This window comes from Oryctolagus cuniculus, chromosome 3 (assembly GCF_051225735.1).
Source record: "Oryctolagus cuniculus isolate XC-2025 breed Fujian yellow rabbit chromosome 3, ASM5122573v1, whole genome shotgun sequence".
Lineage (NCBI taxonomy): Eukaryota > Metazoa > Chordata > Mammalia > Lagomorpha > Leporidae > Oryctolagus > Oryctolagus cuniculus.
Window position 1 is genome coordinate 39239937 of NC_142869.1, and position 17249 is coordinate 39257185.

Consider the following 17249-nt stretch of genomic DNA (forward strand, 5'->3'; position numbering starts at 1 on the left):
TATAAAGCTAAATTAATGTGCAGTGATACTTAAGCAAGCACTTAAATACCCAATTCATCTTACCAAGAGCTCTGGAGGGAATATAAGGTCCTGGGTAGGGTCCAAAGGCTGGAACTCCTCTTTCGAAAATAACTCCGTGCAAAGCTTTGTAAAGGGAAGAAGCAGATGGCCCTGTCAGCTCGGCTCAGTTGTAAACAGCATTGCAGGTCTTTACAGGAATTAGGCAAGATGAATGCTCTAATAAGTCTCTTTTTTGTGCAGGGAAATTGTTCAAACCAAATAATTTAAAATACGAATCCTGTTGTAAGAGATACCAGTTTACACTAATCGATTCTAAAGGAAGGAGTAGTCTATGAAATACTCAAAAGCATTCTGGGAAAATCATTGTTTTAAAAGTTATCAGAGGTTAAGTAAGTTTGGGGGAGGCTGGCGTTGTGGCATAGCAGGTTGAGCTGACACTTGCCATGTGGGTAAGTTCAAGTCCCAGCAGCTCCATTTCTAATACATCTTCCTACCAATGCACCTGGGAAGGCAGCAGAGATGGTCCAAATACTTGGGCTCCCGTCACCCAGGAGGGAGACCTGGACGGAGTTCCTGGCTCCTGGCTTCAGGTTGACCCAAATCTGGTGTTGGCAGCTACTTGGGGAGGGAACCAGCAGCTGGAAGATCTCTCATTCTCTCTCTCTGCCCCTGTCCCTCCCTCCCTCTCTCTGTTGCTCTGCCTTTCAAACAAACAAACAAGCAAACAAACCTTAAAATAGAAAGTTTGGGAAATCTCCACTGTACCCTAACCATTCTCCTCTCCTGTGCTGTCAGGATTCCAAGGGCTAAAGGCTCTGAGAAGTTCTGCATTTTAAATACAAATGACTCTATACACACACACATGCACACTCACACACATACACACAGTCTGACCTTAATAATTAACATTTACTGAGTGCTAAGTTTCTAAGTGTTTCAACATGTATTAACAATTCAATCTTCACAACAACAGTGTAAAGAAAGCAAATTATGTCCACTATAACTGGAAGGAACTAAAGTTCAATGAAAAGTTACCCAAAGTGTAATCCTGTCTGAAACAGATCTGTATTAGCTTTGGGAAAAGTTAGTGCTAGAAAACATCCCTTAGGAGTAAGGAAAACTGGGGAGGAGCCATGGGATCTGGGGGTAGAGATGGGTCCATGGAGAAGAGGCTGTGTGGATATCAGAGGTGGACAGACTTGGGTCATTCTCAGCTTGACCCTGACCTTTCCAGTGGAAACCTTCACTGTTCTAAGGGAGACATGGAAGCAATATGGATTTGAAGGGTCACTGCAATCATTAGATGAAATGGCCTGACCCTTGTCCAACCCGCCCCTCTTCCATCTCTCTGAGGCCGACCCTGTTTCTGGAAGGAAAGCTGGTTGTTCCTCAGGACGGTTCTTAGAAGGACCACAGATGGAGCCACCGCAAATAAACATCTGAGTGAGCCATTTTGGCATTAGTTAGACTTGGAAGCTTACACTGTAGTCCCTGGGGGTGAGAGTGCGGGGTAGCTCTGATGTCTGGAAATAAGATTGTGCCTGAGAATTAAAATAGTAACCAACATCAATAGCAAAGTAGATAAATGAAAAGTTCCTCTAAGTGGGTGTTACCTCGAGACTTACACACACACACACACACACACACACGCACGTGCACACACACGCACACACACACGCATGCTCCATGCTCAGAGAGCTCAAGTGGCGAGTCCCAGGGGCCGATCCCTGGCCATTGGGCAGATCGACTCATTGTTATTTGTGCCTGCGCTCTGGTCAGAGAATGACCCTTCAAGCTAACAAGCGCTGCTTCAACAGCGAGCCAGCGTGAGCAGCGCTCACAGAGAGAGGACAAAACCAACAACGGGACTCACGACATTCTTTCTGCCGGGGGACGAGGACCCATTTTCTCCCTGGTCCAAGCAGCATTTTCCTGTTCTGTTCTGTTGACAGCCATTTGACTCCTAACAAGGTAAAGTGCCTTAGATTAAAAACATCTTTTATAGGTAAATGGGTTTGTGTTCTAAAAGGTTTGGCAATGTAAATTAGACATTTTCAGTCACTATTGGAACACTCTTTTTTTTGTTTTAGAAAAATGATACATATAGAATATATAGAATATCTAATAAACCCATAAAGTATGTACATTTGATATACAGAAATATAGACTATAGAGAAGTGTAAATGAAATAAATTACCCTATCCCAATGATGACATTTTGACATAATAAGTATTTGGAATTATGCTTATATGCTATAAAACACTATATACCATTTATATCACATATAGTACACATGAGCGTTTTTGTCCATCCACAACATTTTTCAGGTTAATTCCCACTGACAAAATTAATTGATAACATGCTTCTCAGGGCAATGACATTTTACCTACTCTTTAGCTTATGTAAGATTCAATAACGCTGTATATTATCATTAATATAAAGCTTCAGGAAAAAAAGTTTTTAAAATATAATGCTTCAGCAAAGAAAAAGAAAAATTAAAAAATAAAAAAATTATCTTGGTAACTGGATCTCCCAGACCCTTGGGATTGGCCTGGGGCTGAGCTGACAATGAATTTTACAGCAGCTTTCCTTCCGCGTGTCCCTTAGCTGCCTCTTTCCTCCAAACCGCCTTCTGTGTCTTCTTCCGCAAACACTGCCTCCCACGTATCTAGCCGAAAACTTTGTCTGCTGTCTGTCTCATGTTGCCCTCTCCCTAATTCTGTCCCAGAAGCAAAACCAACAAAACAGTGGCTTATCTCTGACTCAGAGCTCTGGGAGCCTCCCTGATGGCTGCCACTGAAGGCTGATGGGAGAAGCCAGTTTGCTCTTGGCCCAGGACATGGAGGACTCAGTCGGCCCCGGGGCTTGGTTTCTCCCACTGAAGTCCCAGGCCCACATTTCTGCCTTTGTCCTCCCAGTCTGTGTGTCTGGAAAGGTGGGTTCCATTCGAAACTGCAGGGAAGGAGGTTCCCTTTATTTCCATTGCACAAGCACTTTTCCACTCGCACCGGCAGCTTGCTGGGCTTCCCAGCTAAAAAAGCCTGGGACACGCATGCTCAGTGAACACACCTGACTCTGGACATGGGACACACTCGCTGGCTCACTGCCAGGCCCACCTCTTGGGTTTGCGAGCTGAGGCAAGCACATGAAGGCAGGCCCCCAACCCGAGGCCTGTGGCTCTTCTCTCCCCTTCTCAGCTCTCCTGCGTGCTGGGAGGAGGGGCCTCCGACACCTGCAGGGGCACCGGGCCTGACTGTCCCAGCCACTCCCTCCACAAGCAGCCGCTTGCAGGCCACGCTCTGAGCCAGGAATGCAGGCACTGTGTGTCCAAACTGTTCCACTTTGACTCAGGAAAGGGGCACGTGTCTGGCCTAGGAGTGGGGTGAAGATTACACGTGGAGAATGATCTAGAAAAGGGGTGAAGGCTCTAGGTGAGCAAGTGCCCTTGCCTCCACGGCTCCATAGCGGACCAGGCAGGGCCCCCTGCTCTCGGGTGTAAAGTCTGTATTGCCCCCATCCTTCTGCCATCAAACATGCTTGTCTCCTGGTGTCCTTGTCAGATGCTAATCAACAACAACCTCAATCGCAGTGGTCACTGTTGGCTGCACTTTCACTAAATGCCACACGAAACTCGTGTAATTTTTCACAGCAGCCCAGTGACGTTGCCCCCAGGGTGGGGAAATCGTCTTCTGCCAAGGGCCATGTGGATCCTTTGTGGGCCACACAGGATGGTCAACTCTAGCCTGCTGTAAATTTGTTGAGTTTCGAGTCCCACCCGCAAGCGCCTCGGCAGAGCCAGAGCAAATCACTTGGCAGCGCACGGGCCAGACGGCCCCACCCGCTGGAGGGAACTCCGCATGTTCTCACAGAGTGCGTGGTGTATTCCAATTATTTATCTGCTCACACCTTCCCGGCTGGATTCTTGGGACTCACTTCGCCTCTGCAAGCCAAACCCTACTCCCTCTTCTTGTCTCCTTGGGTTTGCCCGAGGCCAGTTACCTTTCCTGTCCAGAAGCCTGGCTGAACTCGGTGTGGAAAATCTGGTTAGATCACCTGTCTCCTGCGGTTTTGGCTGGACAGCATCAAAGGTGGTTTAATGGGTCACTTGCAGTGAGTTAACTCACCTGGTCTCCCCTAACACTGCAGCTTCCCCTGTGACGCTAGCTCTGCAGGACGCCCCTAACCTCCACCCCCCCCCCCCCCCCCCGTCACCCACTCACCGCGCAGAAGGTCTTCCCGCTCTCGAGAATGGGCCGATACCCAGTGCAGCGGCACAGGTTACCTAATCCGAGGAGAGGCGTGTCATCAGGAGCTGTGTTTCTACCAGTAGCGTTTTCCTTGAGAGACCCTTTGGTACGTGCCAAGCTGTTTGATGCTTTTCCCCTCCACTTGGACTAGCCTCCTCCCCCACCTCAGTTCTGGCTTCGTTCTCCACCCCAAGGAAAACGACAGTCTGGCTGAGAGCTCGCTTTCATTGATCTATTAACTCATTCTCTCAATGTGTCGCTATCGCCAACAGCTCTATCTCCAGCCTGATGTAAAACAGCGGGAGTCCTAAATCAGAAAATAGAGCAATTTCCAAGGCCCCAGACAAGCAAAGTGTCATCCCTGGACGTTTGTCGGTGGCTCTCCTCGGGTCACTCCATCCGAATCCCTTGGGAGTGTTTATAAAAATGCAAATCCTTCACCCCTGCTCCAATTCTCTGGCATTAGAATGTCTGGGGGCGGGCCCGGGAGCCTGCATGAGGGGGTCCGTGGGCCACGCTGCTGCACGGTACAGTTCGAGAGCCTCCGGTTTCCATCGATGAAGGATCACGCATGAAGTGGGGGTGGAGGAGGGCCAGTGTGGCATAGAGTTCATCCAGGAGGGCTTCCCGGAGAGCTTGCAACCCGAAGAGCGGCCAAGCTCTGGATTGTAGGGATGCAGGGGAGGGGTGTGCCGGGTTCTCAGAGCAGCACTTGCAAGGTGCAAGGTTTGAGCAGAGGTTGAGAGGAGCCCGGCCTGGGGGATGACACAGAGGAGGAGGAAGGGTGGGCCAGGGAGGCCAGCTATTGGACTTCCCTGAGTGTCTGGTGGGGGAGATCAGGCTTGGCGGTGCTATAGGGATGAGAGAAAGAGCCAAGAAGCAGCAGATTTTAGATGGCTTAATCTGATTTTTTTCTGTACTAGAGCAGGAACAGGGGAGGAGAGAGAGAGAGAGAAAGAGAGAGAAAGCCACAAGCAGATGGCCAAGTGACAGGCTCAGGCCTCAGTCTAAGACCTTATGTATCTGTCACATGACTTGAAGATGATGATTTTGATTCTGCGAAAGGGATATGTTTACAAAGTCCTCTTTTAGTAACTTAAACCCATTGCAAAACTTAAAGGGTTCTTTCAATATGTGAAGGGCTCTGTTTTGAGTTGAATTCTGCCTCCCAAAAAGGTATGTGAACATGTGGGCACAACCTTATTTGGAAATAGGATCTCTGCAGATATAGTCAAGTGAAGACAAGATTATACTGGGTTAAGGTACAGGCCCTAACCCTGGTGTCCTTATAAGAAGAGGAATACTTGTGGTCGGTGTTGAGGTACAGCAGGTTAAACCATCTCCTGCAATGCTGGCATTCCATATGGGCACCAGTATGAGCCCCAGCTGTTCCACTTCCAATCCAGCAGCCTGCTAGTGTGCCTGGGAAAGCAGGGGAAGATGGCCCAAGTGGGAGACCCATATGGAGTTCCAGACTCCTGGTTTTGGCCTGGCCCAGCCCTGGCCGTTGTGACCATTTGGAGATCTCTGTCTCTCTATGTCTCTCCCTCTCAAATCAATCAATAAATCTTAAAAAAAAATAAGAAGAGGGTTTGGATATGGATATCCATGTGGAGACAGAAGCACAGATCAGAGCGACACATCCACAAGTTAGGAAACACAAAGGACCCCTGCCAATCACCAGAATCTAGGAAGGGGCAAAGAAAGGTCCTCCCTAGAGCGAACATAGCTCTGCTCACACCTGGGCCTGAGTGGGGCTTGGCTGACACTGGGGCTGGAGAGGAGCAGTCAGAAACACACTTCCTACCTGGCCTTGGGGCAGACCTACCTCCCAGGGCTTCCATGAGCTGCTCCTCTGAGGGCTGTGGATGGTTCCTGAGCAGCGTGTACATGGACATCACCATCCCAGGGGTGCAGAATCCGCACTGGGTGCCATGGCTCTTGGCAATCCTCTCCTGGAAGGACACATGTATGGTCACGATCCTCCATTCCTGCTGCCACCAACTTTCATCGAGGACCACAGCTTGTGTCTCCCTTGTCGTGGTAGATCTCCCTCTCTCAGCAAACGTACCCTGTCCCTTTGATCAGAGTCGGCCATGCTCTGTTTTCCCAGGCTGCCGTATTCTATTATTAGAATCATTTCTCAAGGTCAAGTGCTCAAACTCTTCTAACTAGGAATTAGCAATGTGCAGCCTCCACTCCCAGAGTAAGAAGTGCTCTCCAGAAATCAATAATTATAAGAAGAATGTGTGCAAGGTTTCAAAAACAACTTTTTTGAAGTAGGTGCTTGACCTAGACTCCAGTTAAGGTGCCTGCATCCCATGTCAGAGTACCTGGGTTCGATTCTGGCTCCTGACCCCAGCTTCCCACTAATGCACGCTCTGGGAGACAGCAGTGATGGCTGAAGAACTTGGGTCCCTGCCAGCCATCTGGGAGACCTGGACTGCATTTCTGGCTCCTGACTTCAGTCTGGACTGACCTCCCACCCTGACCCAACCCCAGCCATTGCGGACATTTGGGGAGTGAAACAGCAAATGGGATCATACTATCTCTGTCTGCCTGCTGACTCTTTTTCTGTCTCTCAAGTAAATAAAGAGTAAAAAAATACCAGTTTTCCTGAATACCTCCACATCTTGACAGTTTAGTCTGACCATGAAGCTCCCTCCTCTTTTTCATTATTATTAACCTGGAGGCTCTCATTTCACTCTCTGTAAATTCCTTGTTGGCTCAAAGACAGCTCTGTATTCACAAGTCCAATATTTTGGTCTGTGTCCTCAATTAAAACTCCTTGCTGTTCGAAGTGTAGTCTATGGACCAGCAGTGTTGGTTTTACCTAAGAGCTTGTAGGGAGTGCAGAACCTGGGGCTCCTGCTCCAAACTTCCTGACTCAGGATCGGTATTTTTAATGAGCTCCTTAGTTAGCATATTAGAGTTTGAGAAGCCCTGTTCTAGATTTCAGAATGTAATGAGATCCTGTATTCAGGTTTCTCGATCTTGCTGTGAGCATTCCCTCTGACTTCTGGTAGACACTGCTGGATCCTTCACACTGGTTACTCCTCCCTGGAATTGATGCTCCTGGGGTTAAGCCCAGGGACCCCCTGGGCCTCCCCTGCCTAGGACTCAGCGTTGGTCTGCTCTTAAAACTCCTGTACAATGACAGAAAAATCAATGTGTTCTCTGCCAATGCACATATGACTTCAGGCTAAGATTTGGAGAAACAATTGTCACGCTCTGGAGAAATCCATTATAGATTCCACTCACTCCCCGAGACCTCTCTGCCACAGGAACTAATCCTGCATTTTATCTTCTTGGCCTTGGAAATGTTTTGTTCCATATATAATTTCCTTTGTACAATGTCTACTGTGGACCCTAGTCCACAGTAGTCCAATAGCCATTATCAGTAATTCTGTTTATTGTTCAAGTAGAAAAAGAAAACATATGGTCACCTAATAAAATGGAGATAGCTTTCCAGCTTTCTTCAAATTACTTCAAAGACATTGTGACTCTGAATAATATGCAGCCAAAGCTGCTTCTTACCTGACCACAACCTAGAAGCCTCAGAAGGCACGGTCTGCATAGCATTTGGTACAAAGACAGAGAAATGAGAAAAGCAGGATGTGCTCTTACCTGCACCGGGTGAAGCCTGGTTTTGATGCTTCCAACACCTTCCACGGTGGTGACAGCAGCTCCATACAGTGAGCAGATGGGCACCAGGCAGGCGGTGACAGAGACATGCCTTTGTATGAGAAACACCAGGGAAGCTGAGGGGAGTAACACCACCTTGCCTTGTGGGGAAACCTGGAACCAAGCCTGTCATTCAGCCTGGGGGATGGGGAGCTGGAGGGGGAACTCAGAGTCGTCTGTACGAACTCTGTGCTATCTTTCAAAGCCTGGACTCCTTCAGGTGCATATAGGCATTCTGAAGGTCAGAACAGCTTTCTAAGCCTACTCACCCGGGAGCAATGGGAATAGACGCATACAACCGGGAGTGTGTTGCACTTCTAGTCTTCGCTGGGATACTGACCTTGTAACAAGCAAAGGCATGTTTGTGTGTTTTATCCTTGTGGATATGCTCAGGGGGATTTTTTGCTTTTGATTTTAAGCTCTCTGAATATAAGTTAACAATTAGATGACCTATATTCCCAGGCCATCTCTCATTCTTTTTTTTAAAAGATTTACTTGTTTATTTGAAAGGAAGAGGGAGAGAGAGAGAGAGAGAGAGAGAGAGAGAAAGAGAAAGAGAGAGAGAGAGAGAAAGATAGATCTGCCATTCACTGGTTCACTCCCAAAATGGCTGCAATGGCTGGGACTGGGCCAGGATAAAGCTAGGAGCTACTTCTGGGTCTCCCACATGGGTGCAGGGGTCCAAGCACTTGGTCCATCTTCCAGGCTCATTAGTAGGGAGCTGGATTAGAAGTGGAGCAGCCAAGACTCTAATCGGTGCTTATTTGGGATGCAAGTGTTGCAAGCAGTGGCTTAACTGCTGCACCACAGCACTGGTCCCTCAGGCCATCTCTTGATTTCCTGGGCCTTGCATTTGGGGGATGCCCAAGGTCTAGAATCTTGCCCTTAACTGAAAAGCAAAAGCATGGCCCATATCCTTGCTCTTCAGGGTTGATCTTAGCCTACCTGTAGAGAGATAGCATTAGTTTTAGAGCCAGAAAATGTGAGCTCAAGGCCTTGGTTACGGTGCCAGCACGTAGTGGGTAAAGCTGCTGCCTGCAGTGCTGGCATCCCATATGGACACTGGTTCAAGTCCTGGCTGTTCCACTTCCAATCCAGCTCTCTGCTATGGCCTGGGAAAGCAGTGGAAGATGGCCCAAGTCCTTGGGCCCCTGCACCTGTGTGGGAGACTGGAAGAAGCTCCTGGCTCCTGGCTTCAGATTGGTGCAGCTCCAGCCATTGCTGCCAACTGGGGAGTGAATCAGTGGATGGAAGACCTCTCTCTCTCTCTCTCTCTCTCTCTCTCTCTCTACCTCCCCTTCGCTCTGTGTAACTCTTTCAAATAAATAAATAAATAAATCTTTAAAAACAAACAAAAACAAGTGGTGGTTACATGACCTCCAGCAGCTTCCTGCATCTCTTGGAGCCCATTTCCTCATCTGTAAGATGAATCTTCAGCCTAAGTTGGTGTTTCCTGACCTGGAGTGCCCTGATGGGCCTTGGAAGGCTCAGGATCTTCCAGTTATATGCAAAATATGCGTTTGTGTATTATCCGAGTATATGGGATTTTCCAAAAGGGATCCAATATTGGGAGACAGCAAGGATCTAAACATCTTTCTGAGCTGTGAGTTGAGCATACAGCAAGGCAGAGAAACAAAGCCTGCCTCGGGCTCCTGGGAGGGATACCTTATCTTCTTGGATATGGGGTCATGCTCCGACACCATCACAGTGCAGGCGCCACAGCCTCCTGTTCCGCAGGCATACTTGGTCCCTGTGAGACGTACTGGAAGCGGGGCCATCAAGGAAAACATCTCACGGTAGATATTTTGCCCCCTGGGCAGCTGCCTCCCTAGGGTGTGGCTAGGGAGGAAGGTCAGGCGCAGGCCTGGGCAGTTATCTGCCTGCGTCTCCATGTTTTACTGCTGTGTGATGCTGACATTGCGAAGACTTGCAATAAGTCTTCACAGGCTTATTACAAGCATCTTCTAAGGTCATGGGTGTAAAAACTCTTTGAAAAATTCTATTTCCTTATAGGGTACTCTTCCACGTCTTCTTGTGGCTTCAACCATGTGACTGGAGAAGAACTTTATTTTCAGCTACTCCATGGGTTACCAGTTTGCCCAGGAATCAATTCCGCATTTCAAAGCAAGCCCACGAGTCTTCAGAGGAATCTCATTCTTATTTCGGATTCCGCCTTGAGCATCCCTCAGTTAGTCAACACGTCATTCCAAGTTTAGGCTCAGCCGCAGTGCCTTCTCTTTACTCAGCCATCTCCCCGGTTATGGTGCATTTCCACACTATTTGTGGGACTGCATAGGATTTACCTGGATTGCTAGAAACACTTCTGAATCACTAACTCTTTATTGCCATTGTCTGTTGGTTTTCTTTTTTTTTTTTAACCCTAGGAGTTGTTCATCTCCATTAAGTCATAACCTCAAATGCATTGAGAGAGGTCATGAAATAAATTGGGTGGCCTGGGTGTGACTTGGGAGCTCCAGCCCCGTTTTCAAGAGGGCACTGGGGACAGTCCCTACCCAGCAATCGGCAAGGCCACTGTCAGCCAGGGGTGGCAGCCTTCTCATTTGTCAAAAGAAGCTGGAAAATACTCATTTTAAAAAACATGCAATTTCCTAATTTTCAAACATTGACAACTAATTAAAAGCCATGTAGACTTTCATAGGAAATCTGTACAGAGGCCAACTTCATCAATTTTAATTTCTGTCATTTTTTTTTTGTTCCTGGGTTCTCCGAGTGCTCCAGCGGATTTGCCAAGGAAGACACGTTTGCCCGGATGAAGATCTGAGTTCCAGGGGATGGAATCGTGGAGGAAATCAGATCTCAGAGATCAGACGTAGGGGCGGGAAGTCTTCTCCTACAACACATGCTCTCACCTGACCTGGAGTACCTGGTGTTGTGGGAGGGCAGGGTGTGTGCCACACCAGCTGCTGTTACCTAAGTACCTGGGAAGCCCAGAGGGGAACAATTAGTCCTGAACTAAGGTGCTTAGCTTCTATTTCATGCTATTAAATCGGATATAAGAAACTCTGGGAAAACTTCATCCTCTCCAAAGTAGCCCAATTAACCTGATAGCCTTAAAACCCTGGCCAAAAGCAAACAGCATGAGGGCCAAGAGGGCTGACCATTTAGATGTCGAGATTTGATTAGTTGGCACACTGACAGCTGGCTTCAGGGTTAAGGCAAACCTAGACATGGCCAAGACGTTGGTTAAAAGGATCCAGTTCTTTCGTAGGAAGGTCAGCAGTGTCACTTCTGGGTCTGCATTCCTCTCTATCACCTGCATTGGAATGAGAAGCGGAGATGGTTATGGGGATTTAATCGCCGCCTGTTTGGTTCAGTATTGGGGTTTATTAGGCTCTGTTTTGTCAAACAACTTCCTCAAGCATTTCCAGGGTAGGAGCCCTGCAAAGCAACCCTACTCTTCTGTGCGGTGGGAACTGGGAACCGTACTCTTCATATTTGCCCACCTTTTTGGTGTACCTTTGTGTACTTGTCTAATTCAGGCTGCGGTACTCTGGCAATCCTTCAGATGTAGCAAGGACTTGGCGTGTTTGTGTGTGCATACACAGTGAAGGGTCCTGTAGGGAGAAATGCTGGGTGGGCATTTTCTGGTCTCTGAGAGACTTTCGGTGGGTAGCACATTGGAAAATATCAAGGGGGCTATGCATTGGTGGCAGGGAGGGGTAGGGGAAAACTGCTGTCGTCATGGAAGGCCCCGGAGCTTGCCAATCCCCTCACTGGAAGACTGGTCCTATGGTGAGATTCTCTGTGCTCCAGCTCAAACCCAGGCTGGATCTCATGGGGCAAGAGAACCCCTCCCTCCCTACCCTTGGAAATGAGGATTTAGCATTCAAAAGCCACGAGGGACCGTCTTTGGTGCCTCTTTCGCATTTGCTGATTTTCAGATACTTCCTCTGATTTTGTCTTGGGGTGTTCTGCAAGTCCCTGGATCCAATCTGTGCATCAGAGGGAAGGGAGATAGGGTGGGCTATGCATGCTGTGTGCTTGCTTTCTTGCCAGAAGGAAGACATACATTTTTATAGACCTTGAAGAACAAAAACACTATAGGAAGATGCTTCCAAGCTGATATATTCAAAGTCAACTGCTTTCTGGTTCTCTAGGGAGCCCCTAATCAGTGAATGAAGCCCCCCTCTGCCTGTGGTTACATCCACTGCAGGTCCTTTATGCAAATTCATTGAGCATGCGGTTGGATAGTGTCTTCACCACTTAATTGCCTCCCACCCCCACCACACACAGTTGTATTTCCTCTAATTCTTGATTTAGCCTTTTCTTTGGGCTGCAGATACTACACTCTGGACACATGACTCAGAAGGGAAATGGAAGAGAAGGTAGGCTAAGGAGCTTCCTTCAGACTTTGAGTCTGCAAAGCCTAGGCCTGTGGAACTAGCAAGCAGGGGCGCAGTTCATGGATGATCATTTCAGAAGACTGCATGGTGATTGCTGGCTGGGGAGCCGGATACAAGAGAGAGCCTTAGAAAGGGAATTATGAGACTCTCAGGCACTGAGTCATCTCTTTTCTTGGGCCAAGTGCTGGATGGGGTGGACATAGCCATACCCCCACCACCTGAGGGGTCCTGGAGGCAAGGGGGAAAGGCCCAGAGAAGCCACATGCCCCAGGAGCTCCAGAATGGCTCCTTTGAGAGACAGGCAGAAATATTTGGGAGAGGGAGGGCCTGGCACAGGGCACCAAGGGTAACTGGTGGCCTGCATGGGTGGGTGGTAAGGACTAGAGAGGAAGACGACAAAGAAAAATGGCAAAGGAGATCCTCTGCCCTTGTCACATAGGTTCTCCCTGGAACTTGGCTGTGACCCAGGGAAAGAGAAGGCCTCTGGACTGACCATGATTCCATTCCAACCAAGCTTGTATAATGGAGACTCAATGAATTAAAAGTTAATTTAAAAACTTAACAATTAAAAATTAAGTTGATAAATAGAAAAGTAAAGAGAGCTCCATTTCTTGTCTTCCTGAGTTTGAAAACCAAGATATGTAGCTAGCTAATGTGCTTTCACATACCAGGCCCAGCACTAAGTGGTTTAGCAACCATTAGGGGGCTTCCTAATCAATGAAAGGAACAACTTTCTTTAAATCCTCACAACATTCCTGGAAAGTGGAGCCCAAAGGTGAGGACCCCAGAGCCCATACATTGCATGAGGTTATACAGGAAATGGCAGGGCCAGAGTGGGTCAAGGACACCAGGGCCCTTGTGACCAACTCCAAGGCTTTTCCTCTCTCCAGCCCAAGACACACATTGCAGGGAGCTGAGCTATAATTGAGAAGGGGCCAGGCCAAGTTAGGATGGGTTCCCAGTTCCTGGCTTCTTGACCTTGACTGGAGGGGTCTCAACCCAAATGCGCCATATGAGCTCTTCTCGAGTGGAAGTTTCCCAGTGTCCTTATAAACCACAGTAGAAACACCCAACACTTACCTTCCTCCCATTCACAAAGAAAACCAAGTCACTGGGCCTTGATGGGCAGGGCATTGTCCCTGCAGGTTAAGTTCTGCCTTGCGGTTCTCGGTGGCACTGCTCTTTAGTGCCAGCCGCAGAGAGGACTAAGGGCCAGCACTGGAGTCTCTTCTTGAGCTGAAGCAGCCTGGAGACGCGGAGAGGAGGGCAGGAGGTGGAGACGTCCTTGCTTTGTAGCTTCTTAAATCCACAGTGCCTATGTGGCCCGGCCTCTTATCTCATGCCTCGCTCCCCGCCCCTCTTTCCCCCCAATTGTCCAATACCCTCTGCCCTGCTCTGGTCCTAGCTTCAAAGCTGGCTTGGAACACAGCCCACACTTCCTGCTTTTTCTGAAGCCAGAGGGCTTAGTGTGAAAACCAAAACAGCAAGCTGAGTTTAAGGGCTCTGTGCACACTGTCGCAGCCCCGGGAGTATATCCTGGCTGAATTTCATTCTTCTCAAAGAGAGAGTTAGAAGTGCCCTTCCTGAGGTCTCTCACTTTCCCCAACGTTTTTTTCTTGGTCTGCAGAAATGTTTCCTCAGAGAAAATCACTCGGACATGTCCTGTCCATGCTCCAGTTAAAGTGGAGATGTGACCAAGCCAAGTCCTCCTGGCTTGAGATACCTTGGGTGGATAGGCAGTCTCCCTGATAAACTTGATCCTTCCGAACGTCTCCTAGGTATCTGTGGACCTGTGCTTTCAGCCCAAGTAATGCCCAGGACTTGGCCTTGAGTCCGCGTGCAGCAAGGAGCTGCTTCTGGGGTCTGGTTTCAGGAGCGTGGCAAGATGTCCGTCTCCCAGCTTCCTTTGCGAGTTCACGGAGTCCCAGCACCGTGGTGAGAGCCATCCCTTTGTTTTAGTGAAGACTCCCTGGGGGACCATTCATCAGGCCCCAGACAGTGGCACCTGGCATCCTTCTGACCTGGCTGATTGAGGAAGATCCTCTGTCTCACTAGGTTCGGATGCAGCTTCAGTGAGCTACTAGTGAGAGCTGGCAGCTTTCAATTTCTTCACAGTTATCGATCTTTTCACCTTTGTTTAAAACCCACCAATAGTTTTCTTTTTCAAAGATTTATTTATTTATTTGAAACGCAGAATGAGAAAGAAAGAGAGACAGAGAGAAGGAGAGAGAGGTCTTCCATCTGCTGGTTCACTCCCCAAATGGCCATCCCAAATGGCCATAACAGCCAGGACTGGGGCAGGCATATTGCAGGGAATGGGATTGGAAGTTGGGCAACTGGGACTCGAACCAGGATTCCTATGCAATATGGGATGCCAGCGTCACAAGTGGTGATTAACGCGCTGTTCACACCGTTGGCCCCAGTCCCTTTGTCCTGACTTCTGTCTTCTCAGCCTTCCACGTGGCTTATGCCTCCTTGGGGACTGTTTCCTCAACCACCCGGTCTCAGGCAGCATTGGCCCTTACTCTCATGTGCTTTAGTTTCCCGCTGTGCTTCATACTCTTCACAGCTCATTACCACCTGGCACGGAGACTTGGTTTCCTTTTTATATATGTAATACGGACTCCGTGGGGGCAGGGGTGTTTCTTTCAGTTCACCACTGTATCCCATGGTGCCTACCGCAGAGCCAATGCCCAGTAAGAGTTGAGTGACTGAGAGGTCCTCCCACGTCTGTGATGGCAGCGACCCTGCCCCTGGCTCACTGACTGCCTTCCCTGCCACCCCCACCCCTTATCTACCAGCAGAAAGCAGCTCCAAACCCCCCTCCTCTCCTTTCTCCCAGTTTCCAAGGCGCCTGCTGATACAACCCACTGCTTTTTTACTTTTCATTCAGTAAACCAGGAACTGGGAAACTAGTCTCTAATCTGCCACTGGTTGAATATTTTTTCAATGTTTGTGTCTGATTTTCCCGAGTCAGTGATTGGTCCCAGAGGTTAGAATAGTTGGTTGTACTCCACACAATGATCAGCACGAGTGGCAATGTGTACACTGAAAAGGGTGATAGATGCTTGGCCGATGACTTACAATACTTTAAACGAAGGAAACATGAATGAGTCATTCATTCATCCAACCAATAGTTATGGTGAATAATCTACCACGCTAAGTGGTAGGAGTACAATGGGAAACAAGATGGACAACTTTCCTTTCTCTGAGGTGCTCCAGGGTTAGTGAGGCAATTAACATACAAGTAAACATCTATGCTTATGACAAGCATAGAACAGGGAAATCAACCTTGCTTTGAGTTCAGGGATCATAGAGGGTCTCCCTGAGAAAAGGACATTTAATCCTCAAAGATGGGTCGGAGCTGATTCTAGGAGAATTGGGAATGGGAGGAGAGGCAGGCTGGGGGCAGGTGGAGGCACAGGCCCCCCCCCCCCCCCATGGCTGCTTCTGCGGAAGGGGGACTGATGCAGGCATGATTAAGCGTCCTCAACCCATTCACCACCTGACTCTTTCCTACCAAACAGGGCAACCCATACAACTGAAGGGCACACGATTCTCTTCTGTAGGAGCTCGGATGCTGTCCTCGAGCGTGGAAAGTGTGCATCATGTTGCTTCAAAATATTTATTGAAATAAATCCTTCGGCATCAACACACAGTACAAGCATTCGAAATAGAAGATCGGCTTTTAGAGCATTGGGGGATTATGGTATTGTACGTGGGTGACATAAAATCACGTTGGCTCAGGGTTCCAAATGTACTGATGGCTGGGAAACAGAAACCTGACCCGGAATTGCTTCTGAGAAGTGTTGAAGTGTTTTTCAAACTTGCCTGAACCAGAGAAGCCTTTGTTTAAGGGAAGTCTTGTGAAGTGTAAACAAGCTAAACAGAAAGGCAGCTGCCCAGCTGGAGGGCTCTGGGGTGAGGTCTGAAGGCCTCTGGCTTTCTTTCCTCTGGGAGAGCCCAGAACTCTGGGGAGCTCGGATTGAAAGCCACTCACTTCAGAGGGGACAAAAGGTTGCCTACAGCAAGAGGGTGGGAGGCAGCAGTTTCTCCCAAGACTTTCTGACTCTCAAAGATTATTCAAGATAATGGAAAAGGCAACCACTTTTGTTTTCTATATTTTTTCCTTAATGAAAAAGGAAAGCTAAATTTCTTCACTTTTATTTTTATTTTTAAGATTTGTTTTTATTTATTTGAAAGGCAGAGTAACAGAGAGAGAAAGGGAGAGACAAAGAGAAAGAGATCTTCCACCTGATGGTTCAGTTCCCAAATGGCTGCAATGGTGTGGGCTGGGCCAGATGGAAGCCAGGAGCCTGGGGTTCCATTCTAATCTCCCATGTAGGTGGTGGGCGCCTTCTGCTACTATCCCAAGCACATTAGCAGGGAGTTGGATCAGAAGTGGAGCAGCCGGGACTCGAACTGATGCTCATAATTGATGCTGACATCGCAGGTGTCATCTTAGCCTGCTGTACCAGCCATGGTGCCAGCCCCAATTTTTACATGGCCTGCTCTAGTGAGTGAGAGAAACTCCACATATTTCGACCCAGGTGCTCATATGTTTGTAACACAAAAGGTCTTATGATTTGTATCAAAGAATCCCTGAGCTGATGGAAGAATTAATATTGGAAGTGACACTGTCCACTCCAACAATGCAGGGAAATTTTTGTAGCACAAACCTAGTCACTGATATAAATGGAAAAGTGCTGGCTACTGCTTTGGTGACACCAGGGCCATGTGTTTTGAGGTCTGCAGACTCAGAGATGGAATGCAGATAAGCAGACTGACAATGGATGCGTTTTAGGCCCCGAGAGCTTGGGCTGATCATCACAAACCTGTGTTCCAGACCTTTTCTTCTTCGATACTTTTAACATTGAGGTCCCTTCCCTTCCCCTCCCAGTGCCAGTCCTTCTGCCCCTGTTGAACCAGATGA

At 48.3% G+C, this 17249-nt stretch overlaps 1 protein-coding gene across 2 annotated transcripts in view; it reads right to left on the reverse strand.

The window, feature by feature from the left end:
• AOX2 (aldehyde oxidase 2) overlaps window positions 1-13450 on the reverse strand; it is a 79430-nt gene extending 65980 nt beyond the window's left edge. The window contains exons 1-8 of one of the 2 annotated variants that reach the window (NM_001297488.1): window positions 13397-13450; window positions 11169-11226; window positions 9618-9714; window positions 7896-8004; window positions 6097-6223; window positions 4242-4303; window positions 1895-1984; window positions 64-144 (exon numbers count right to left, since the gene is read on the reverse strand). In NM_001297488.1, coding sequence (NP_001284417.1) covers window positions 64-144; window positions 1895-1984; window positions 4242-4303; window positions 6097-6223; window positions 7896-8004; window positions 9618-9714; window positions 11169-11226; window positions 13397-13450 — 678 coding nt within the window. Of the gene's footprint in view, window positions 1-63; window positions 145-1894; window positions 1985-4241; window positions 4304-6096; window positions 6224-7895; window positions 8005-9617; window positions 10989-11168; window positions 11227-13396 lie in introns of those variants that run through there. The other variant, XM_089328021.1, reaches the window with a different exon arrangement.
• Between the last annotated feature and the right edge of the window lie 3799 nt (window positions 13451-17249).